This window comes from Portunus trituberculatus, chromosome 4 (assembly GCF_017591435.1).
Source record: "Portunus trituberculatus isolate SZX2019 chromosome 4, ASM1759143v1, whole genome shotgun sequence".
In the NCBI taxonomy this organism is placed as follows: domain Eukaryota; kingdom Metazoa; phylum Arthropoda; class Malacostraca; order Decapoda; family Portunidae; genus Portunus; species Portunus trituberculatus.
This window is the reverse complement of record NC_059258.1, coordinates 2,480,071-2,490,070: the sequence shown is the minus strand read 5'-3', so window position 1 is coordinate 2,490,070 and position 10,000 is coordinate 2,480,071. Positions and strand designations below refer to the sequence as shown.

The 10,000-nt window shown below is 51.9% G+C and overlaps 1 protein-coding gene across 1 annotated transcript in view; it reads right to left on the bottom strand.

Annotated features, from left to right (window-relative positions):
* Nucleotides 1–775: 775 nt before the first annotated feature.
* Nucleotides 776–10,000, bottom strand: part of LOC123511863 — a 13,592-nt gene continuing 4,367 nt past the window's right edge. The window contains exon 2 of the mRNA XM_045267919.1: nt 776–6,154. Coding sequence (XP_045123854.1) covers nt 2,890–6,108 — 3,219 coding nt within the window. The 5' untranslated portion in view covers nt 6,109–6,154 and the 3' untranslated portion in view covers nt 776–2,889. The remainder of the gene's footprint in view (nt 6,155–10,000) is intronic.

Genomic DNA, 10,000 nt, shown 5'->3' with positions numbered 1-10,000 from the left:
GGGTGAAGAAGAGAGAGGGGGGGAGCTATTGACCAGCTGACAGGTGGGGGAGGGGAGGAGAAACCGCTAAAAGGAAGCAGGAAGGAAGGTCGGTAAGGAAAGGGAGGGAGGGAGGGAGGGAGGGAGGGAAGGGCATAGAGGAGAGAGAGAAGGGAAGAGGGAGAGAAGAGAGGAGGAAAAAGGGGGGGGGGGTTATGGGAATGGGAAAGGTTTAGCTCTATACTGCTGCTCATTAAATCATATGGAGGGAGGAGGAGGAGGAGGAGGAGGAGGAGGAGAAGAAGAAGAAGAAGAAGAAGAAGAAAATGGTGAAGACTGAAAGAAATATTAGTAGAACAGTAATAATCCTACTACTACTACTACTACTTCTACTACTACTACTACTACTACTACTACTACTACTACTACACTCATAACCTTTTTTTTTTCTTCTTCTTCCTCTTGTACTGTTCAATATCACCTTTACTGTCTATCGTCATTGGTCATTATAATCATATTTCCTGGATTCATTGTAAGAAGATCAGAAGATGGAAGTGTTTTTAAAAGTTTGATAGAGGAGGAGGAGGAAGAAGAAGAGAGGAGAAGGAGGAGGAGAAGGAGGAGGAGGAGGAGGAGGACATGTGGTGTGGGAAAAAAATTGAAGAGTTAGAGTAGTGTGTTGAGAGAGAGAGAGAGAGAGAGAGAGAGAGAGAGATTAAACTGAGTAATAATGAATTAATAGAGACAGACAAATACTAAATACTAATGAATCAAAGGAGGAATAGAAATAAGACACTTTTTTTTTCGATATATATGGATTTTTTTATTCAATTTTTTACTCTGACTAGCTTGGCACAAAAAAACGCGCTTACGATAAATGGGAACTGACATTGAATACATATCGTTTTTGAATCAGTTATTCTTCGTTCGTAAATGATAACAATAACAAAAATGCATAATAATACCAACAATAATAATGCCTCTCTTATTGTAATGTGTATAACGAGCTGGCCATAAGTAATAATAATAATAATGATGATAATAATAATAAACATAACTTATTCATTGGTACTCAATTTGAAACACTTTGCTCTCTCACCATTACTATTTTCAAAGGCCACAGAGATGATTAGCGAGGTTCTCAGTGTTTCTCCTCCCAGTAATGTAGAAATCTTGTTAATCTGTCACTAGAACCTTAAAAACCCTCATCACTTCAGCTGCGTTTTCAATTGATTTTTCCTCCCAATAATGTAGAAATCGTGTTAATCTGTCACTAGAACCTTAAAAACACACTTAAAAACCCTCATCACTTCAGCAGCTGCGTTTTCAATTGATTTTTCCTCCCAATAATATAGAAATCGTGTTAATCTGTCACTAGAACCTTAAAAAACACACTTAAAAACCCTCATCACTTCAGCTGCGTTTTCAATTGATTCTTCCTCCCAGTAATGAAGAAATCTTGTTAATCTTTCACTAGAACCGTAGAAATACACTTAAGAACCCTCATCACTTCAGCTGCGTTTTCAATTGATTCTTTCTCCCAGTAATGTAGAAATTGTGTTAATTTGTCACTAGAACCTTAAAAACACCCTTAAAACCCCACATAACTTCACCTGACGGGTTTTCAAGAGTGTTTTTTTTTCTGTCAGTAAAGTAGAAATTGTGTTAACCTGTCACTAGAACCTTAAAAACACTTAAAAACCCATATTATTTCACGTGCCGGGTTCCCAAGTGTGTTTCTACTGTCAGTAAAGTAGAAATTGTGTTAACCTGTCACTAGAACCTGAAAAACACTTAAAAACCCACGTCACTTCAGCTGGAGCCTTAAAAACAGTGAAGGTACAGCGCTTAAGTGTTTCAGAATACAACCGGTTTATTACTGAAGGAGTGGCGAAAGGAATAAGATGATTGGTTCTCCACATCCTAAGAGAGCCTGCCGATTGGTTGATTGGCTTGGCAACTCATGACGTCACTAACGGGACTTGTGGGTAAATAGTGACATCCTTGAGCCCTCATTGATGACTTAACTTACTGATGATGATGGCAGACGGCGTGGCAATGATACACACACACACACACACACACACACACACACACACACACACACACACACGCACACGCATACAGGCGGGAATGTGGTTGATATGCTAAAAGTACATCGTTATATTCTTAAGTTTATGTGTTCCAGCGATAGAGTTAGGTTAGGTTAGGTTTGGTTTAGGTTAGGTTAGGCCACGCGCGCCCCTTCACCGCCAGACAGTTCATTATTGACTTAAGTACGGCAGAGGAGGCGGGGACGCGATGGGGGGTTGGAGAATTGGTGGGTTGTGGTCTTACAAAAATAGAAATATCTCTACTTTTCTGTCTCTTTCTCTCTCTCTCTTTCTCACTTTCTCTTTCCTTTTCGTCTTGATTTCCTGGTGAGCCCTTGTGTGTGTGTGTGTGTGTGTGTGTGTGTGTGTGTGTGTGTGTGTGTGTGTGTGTGTGTGTGTGTGTTTTGTGACAGTTATAAGTAGTATACACTCATGAGGACGCCTTCTCTCTCTCTCTCTCTCTCTCTCTCTCTCTCTCTCTCTCTCTCTCTCTCTCTCTTCATGTGTTGGGAGGAGGGAGGGCGGCGTCCGTCACACAGTTGTGGCGGGTCGGGGGGGGAGGATGAGGGTCAGCACAAGACAGCGTGGCGTGGGCGTCGTCCCTGCAGGCAGGCCCTCAGCACCGCCTCCTTCCCCTCTGTTTCCCCTGCTTACCATGTCTGTACTGCTGTCTACCATAGGAGACAAAATGCCCTCCGGTGTGTGTGTGTGTGTGTGTGTGTGTGTGTGTGTGTGTGTGTGTGTGTGTGTGTGTGAGTGAGTGAGTGAGTGAGAGAGTGGGCTATCACAAGGAGTGTGAGCGGGGGCCGCGGGGGCGTCACACGGCGGCCTGCAGGTGGGTTGGGGAGGGCCAGGCGGCGCGCTGTGGGTTTGAGTGGGTGTGTGGAGGGTAGTGCAGGTCGTCCTCGGAGTCGACGCACTCTGAGGGCAGGTCAGAGTGGGAGGCGAGGGAGGAGGCAGGGCGGGAGGAGCACGGGGAGGGGGAGCCTGCTGTCCACGTGCGGGGCTCCGTCTGCGTGGTGCCGTCAGCCACGTCGGTGGGGTCCTCCTGGCCGCCCCGAGACTCCCGCCGACCGCCTCGGCCTGCCGCTTGTCGGTGCACCGGAGCCCGCTGAGGAGTGGGGGATGGCGGCTCCTCGCGCTGGCCTCGGCGGGGGCGGTGCCCGCAGGGGCGCACCCTCTCCTGGCGGTCGTCAGGTGGGCGGGGTGCGGAGGTCTGTGGGAGGGACTGCAGGCCGTGCAGATCCTCACTGCCGAGGGGCGCGTACCCGCCGCCCAGCGAGAAGTTGTTTTTCACGATCTTGGTGAGCAGGCCGGCGCGGGCAGGCGGCGACCCGTCGTCCCCCGAGGCCTCGTCCGTGAGGCCCGCTGAGTCTACCACCACTGCTGAGTCCGGCGTCAGGTCGTGTGGTACAGAGCGCCGCGGGGCGTGCCCTCCACGGGCTGGGCGAGGCGCCCGTCCGCTGGAAGAACTCGGTTCCGAATCTGAACCCCGGGGGGCGCGCCCCTCCCCGTAAGACATGTGTATGGCGGCGCGCGGTGCTAGCAGTGCCGCCAGCTGCTCCACTGCCTGCCGTGCCTCGCACCCACGCAGCGTGGCCTCTCCGTCCCCGTAAAGGGCTCGCTGCCGCGCCAGGCGGGTGCGGGCGTTGGGTCTGTGCAGCGAGGCGTACACGTGGGCGGAGGCGGCGGGGGAGGGAGACTGGTAGTAAGACGCCACCTCGAAGTCGTCGTACATCCGCACGTCAAAGCTGTTGGCGGCGCTGATGGAGGAGCACGTGCTGGCGTACTTGGACCAGTCCTGCTCCGTGGCGGCGGGCGGCGACAGGGCGTCCGTAGAGCTGCAGTCTGTGCCGCTTGCAGGCTCGCTGCCCGCACACAGCGCCTCGGAGCCCAGCCGCCGCTGTAACAACTGCTCCAACTGGCTGTTGTCGTAAGGATCCTCGTATTTAGGCGAACCCACCGACCTGGGGGACGCCGCGCCATCTCGGCCGTGCAAGGCGTGCTCGTAAGCGGGAGGGTCATCCATGGGACAGCGAGTGTTGGGGCCGCCTTCTCTTGCCTCGCCTTGCTTCTGCAGGCTGTGCAGTGACCTGGCCACCGTGTCGTCTACGAAGTGTTGCTCCTGTTGCTGGTGCTGGTGGTCCGCCTGCGTCTTGAACCTGACGAAGCCAGAGTCGTTGAAGAGCATGGATGAAGGGCGCGGGGGACCGTTGTGGCCTGTGGCAGGCTGGGAGGGGCAGTCCAGGGCGGAACCATTGTGGGCGGGCCCTTGGCTCCACAGCAGGTGGATGTCCGAGGTGGCTGAGTGCAGCGTGGCTGACTTGCGGATAGAGGGCCGCTTGTGTGTGATGCGCACCGTGTTGGCGCGGCGCGCCGGCACGTGGGCCAGGGCCTCCTGGTACACGCCCTTGCCACGGGCGTGCAACGTGAAGTTTCTGACAGCCTGGTTGGTCTGGCACACGGCGGGGAACACCTCGTCCACGCGCTCTGTGGCCGCCACGCTGGCACACGACCCGCACCGCCGACATGACAGCGCCGCCAGCAGGCGTGGCTCACCCTTCAGGTGCTGCCTCTTCGCCGGCGAGCTGCCCGCCACCAGCAGAGAGGTGGCGCCCAGCAGTACCCACATTAGCACCTCCAGCATGCGGCAGGTCGTCTGGTAGGCCAGCCAGCGCCACGGGTAGGCCGGCGGCAGCTGCAGGATGTAGTGAGGCCCCACCAGGGCGTACATGTGTAGGCTGGCGAGGGCAGCCTGCAGCAGCGAGGCCACCAACACCAAGCGGGCGGCGCGCAGCAGTGCCGTGCGGGCGTGACGCTGCGGGGCGGCGCCTTCCCCTGCTGGACGACTCAGCCTTACTAGCAGCAGCCCCGTGGGGCGCCCGGCCGCACGTGCCGCCCTCCAAACAGAGAGCAGGCCGCCCAGGCCCACCGCCCCGCCCCACGCTGCCGTGACGGCCCGTGCCGCAGCCCTGAGTGGCGCCGCGTGTTGCGGCACCAGGGCCGAGGTGAGGTGCGCCGCCACGGAGGCTAGCAGATGGGCTGCGGTGAGCAGAGCCAAGGCGAGTGGGGCGTGGGGACGGCGGGGCAGCAGACGTGGGCAGCGCCAGGCCCTCACCACGGCCAGCACCACCACTGCCAGTGCCGCCGTGAGACAGGGCCAGCCGCTCTCTTCCACCAGCGCGGAGAGTGCCCTGGGAAGGCGTCGCTCGGCGCCGTAGGGGTCGTGCAGCAGGTGGACGCAGCGCAGGAAGGCTGCCAGGAACATGAGCAGGTGTAGCGTGATGTAGTAGCCGCGGGGCAGCAGGTGTGTGGCGGCGTGCACGCGCGCTAGCCACAACAACGCCAGCAGGGCCAGGATGCCATATAGACCCGCCGCGCAGTACACGTGTGCCACCCAGGCGGGGCCCAGGGCGCGCACCCACGCCACCTTGCTCAGGCCCACGCCCACGTCCGCCCGCACCACCTCCACCTCAGCCTCAGGCTCGCCAGGAAGAGGCACAACGAGGCCCGGCGCCTCCACATAGGGTGTCTGCATGGGCCTGCTGGAGCCGCGCCCGCGCGGGTCCGTCACCGCCTTCTGCTGCACCTCGGGGTGGGGCCAGGCTGGCCGCGAGGAGGGCTGCGGTGCAAAGGCATCACGCGGGGGCAGTTCTTTGGGTTCCCAAGTGGGAGCGCGGGGCGGATGTGTGGCGCGGGTGGAGGGCAGTGGCCGCGTGGTAGTGGTGGAGGTAGTGGTGGTGGTGGAGGAGGTGGTGGTGGTAGTGGTGGTGGGCACGCCGTAGGCCACGCCGCGGAAGATGGCCGCCAGGGAACTCTCGATGCTGGTGGCGTTGTCGGCGCGGCGCCACACCTCGCGGCCATTCCACTTGGAGGAGAAGAGACCCACACCGCCGCCGCCATCACTGCTGCTGTTGTCCCGAGTCCGCTGCGCCGTCAGCGGCGCTGTCCGCAGTCCCACCTGTGCCCTCGAGCACGTGGGTGCCCACGTCAGCAGCACCAGGCCGCCAACCACCAACATGGCGCCGCCAGACATGTCTTAGGAGGCAGTCAGCTGCTTGTGGCCACGCCCACCATCACACCTGCAGGAGATACGCCCGTCACTACCCTGGGACACACACACACACACACACACACAGAGGCAGTTAGTGAGGGGCGATGGAAGAAAGTCGAGGGGGATAGAAAATCTTGATGCCATTTAAACAAACTAGAGAGAGAGAGAGAGAGAGAGAGAGAGAGAGAGAGAGAGAGAGAGAGAGAGAGAGAGAGAGAGAGAGAGAGAGAGAGAGTGTTGCATGTTCCTCCTCCTCTCTTTCACCTCACCAGCTCTCCTTTCTGAAACAAGCATCGTCCTTTCCCCTTCCCTTCCCTCCCCCTGTGCTCCATTCCCCGTGAGAGAAGAGCACACCCCGCCCGAACCCCGGCACACTCACCCCTACCCATAACGCAACACAGGAAAGAAACAACAACACATGAACCGCTCAATTGTACTATTAGGTGAAGCTGTGTGTGTGTGTGTGTGTGTGTGTGTGTGTGTGTGTGTGTGTGTGTGTGTGTGTGTGTGTGTGTGTGTACTTTGCTTACCTGAAAACTACATATAATTAGACTTCAGGTAATTTAGCGCGCGTTTGCCAATCTTTTTTTTTTTCTTCCTTTTCTTTTTTTCCTTTCCCAGCCGTGGTGTTTTTCTCACAGGCCTCAGCGAGCTTGTTTACGGTATAATTAGCCGATAATTAGGCCCAGGTGTGTACACTGGCCTGGTGATTGCCACACACACACACACACACACACACACACACACACACACACACACACACACACACTCTCTCTCTCTCTCTCTCTCTCTGCAGGTAAAAGTGTCGCGCCAGCAGGTAAGACAGAGCAGGTAAGCGGGGCGACACACCTGCAATTAGGAAGACCAGCCGGAAGTGTACAGGGGTCTAGTTAGGAGGAGGAGGAGGAGGAGGAGGAGGAGGAGGAGCAAGGAAGGAAGGAGAAAAGAAAGAAGAGAGGAAGTGTAGAAGGAAATGAAGGAGGAAGAGAAGTGATGGGGCGTAGTGTGTGTGTGTGTGTGTGTGTGTGTGTGTGTGTGTGTGTGTGTGTGTGTGTGTGTGTGTGTAATTATCGCGGTTGGTCTCATGAGTGTTGCCAGATTTTTTTTTTTTACTTTTCTTATTACAGTTTAATTTCTTTGTTATTTCCCTTCAAGTAGTGTCTGGCTAATGACGCCCGCTGAGAGAGAGAGAGAGAGAGAGAGAGAGAGAGAGAGAGAGAGAGAGAGAGTAAAAACATCAGCTACCTATCATTCACATATCCTAACCTAACCTGACCTGACCTGACCTGACCTAATTTGACCTTTCTTTTCCCACCAGAGCACCTTTGTACCAAGATGAACAGGTGTGGTTGACCCGGCAGAGGCTACACCTGTACTATTTCCAGGTAAGGCCATCAGGTGTGCCCTTAATCAAGCCAGTTTTGTAGGGAACATTTATCTTCCCCGTGGATGAGGAAAGAGAGAGAGAGAGAGAGAGAGAGGGGAGCGGCAGGTAATTTATCCAGAAGTGCAATTTTCCTTCCCCAAACTTACACCTCTCTACATTTATTCAGGTGTGTAGTGCTGGCAGGTGTGTTGTATCTTATTAGAGAAACAGACACCTTCAAAGAAACACACACACACACACACACACACACACACACACTTATAAACATCAAGAAAGAAAAGAGATAAAACACATATATACATTCAGGTGTTTATCTTGAGTGACATGATTGACAGGTGTATGAAAGTAAAAACATGTGTGAAGATTAAAAACAGGTGTATGAAGACCAAAACAGGTGTATGTAGGGTAAATACAGGTGTGTGAAGGGAAGGACAGGTATATAAAGGCTATGACATATGTAGAGACTATAAACAGTTGTATGGAGGCCAAAACAGCTATATAGATGCAATAAGAGATGTAAAGAGATTATAAACAGGTGTGTGGAGGCCAAAAACAGATGTGTAAAGGGTGAAATCAGGTATGTGGAGGCCAAACCGGTGCGTGACGGCTAAATCAGATGTGTGAAGGCCGAAACATGTGCGTGTAGGGCAGAGTCAGGTGTGTAGAGGGTGGTGAAGCCTGAAGAAGGAGAAGATTAAAATGTAACGAGGGAAGGGGAGGCGTTCTGTGGTTAGAGGGAAGAGGGAAGGAAGAGAAAATAAAGGAAGGGAAGAATGAAGCAACGAAGGAATGATGGAATAAGAAAGAGAAGTAAAAAGATGAGAGAAAGGAAGGAAAGAAGGAAGCAGGAAAGGAGAGATAGAATAAAAAAGTAAAAAAAGATGAAAAAGAAGAGAAGATAAAGGAAAAGGAGAAAAAGAAAAGAAAATGAAAAAAGGCAAGAATATGGAGCGAAGGAATGAAGGAATAAGAAAGAGAAGTAAAGAAATGAGAAAGGAAGGGAAGAATGAAGAAGTGAAGGAAAGATGAAAGAAGAAAAAAGTAAAAAGATGACAAATGAAGAAAAACCTAAGAAAAGAATGAGAGAACATGAAAGACGAGAAGGGGAGGAGCGAGAAGAAAAAGAATGAAAAGATTAACATGGAAAAGAGTAAAAAAAAAAAAAAAATGCAAAGACGAGGAATGAGGAATAAAAGAGAGAAAGAAAACGAGAAGAAAGAAAAGAGTTATGAATGTGGAGTGAATGTGGAATGAGAAAGAAGATCGAGTGTCAGTGAAAGTGGAAGAAATGAATGAGAGAGGAATGACGTGGAATAAGTGAAAAAAAAAAATGAAGCGAGAGAGAGAAATGATGAATATAAAAACAACAATAACAAACAAAGAGAGAGGGGGGGGAGAGGGGTGAGTGGAATGAGGGAAGGCAGTGGAAAGGAGTGAGTTTGGAATGAGTAAGTAGTGAAGTCAGCCCGGCAAACTTTTCCCTCTCTTAGGCGACCGTGTATCAAGGCTCATTAACTGTCGCCTCAACTTGTGCCACCAACTTAGCCATTTTTAACAGGAAAAGTGATTCAACACCACCACCACCACCACCACCAAAGGAAAAAACAAAGTATCAATCTCTCTCTCTCTCTCTCTCTCTCTCAACCAACTTTACAGCCAGACAATTTATTTATTTGTTTTTATTTTTTTCTTATGATTTTTTTTTCCCTCTCCAGTTTAGTCTAGTGAAGTTCCCCCTCCCTGCCTCCCTCCCTATCCCCGTTTTCTGTGCGTGGCGTGAAGAGGAGAGAAGTGTTGACTTTCTCACTTGTTACTCTCGATGTTCTCTTTCTGGCAGGTCCTGTTTGCTTGAGAGAGAGAGAGAGAGAGAGAGAGAGAGAGAGAGAGAGAGAGAGAGAGAGAGAGAGGGCGTTTATGTGTAGGTGAATGTGTTAGGATTTCTCTCTCTCTCTCTCTCTCTCTCATTTCTTCCTCCTTTCATTTTGATTACTCTTTATCGTATACTACTACTACTACTACTACTACTACTACTGTCTTCCCTTACTCCCTCCCTCCCTCCCTCCTCCTCCTCCTCCTCCTCCTCCTCCTCCTGTGAACCTAAAGCGCCAAAATAACTTATTCATCTCATGTGTGGGATCGAATCTTCTCTCCTTAAGATCAAACGCTCCTGATCCTCTCCTGATCTTCCTTCATCCTCCATCACCTCCTCCTTATCCTCCTCATGATCCTCTCTTCACCACGGACCAAACAGGATTCCCCTCTTCTCTTTCCCCTCTTGATTTTTCCCCTTGTTTTCCCCTTTTCTTTATTTTTTTACTTTTTATTATTTTAAGTTTGAGGAAGGAAGTGGTGATGAGAGAGAGAGAGAGAGAGAGAGAGAGAGAGAGAGAGAGAGAGAGAGAGAGAGAGAGAGTGAAGGGAACAGGTGAGTGACGACTAATGAACACTCCTTTGCAAATGACTAACAGGTGACTAATTTACCTGCCC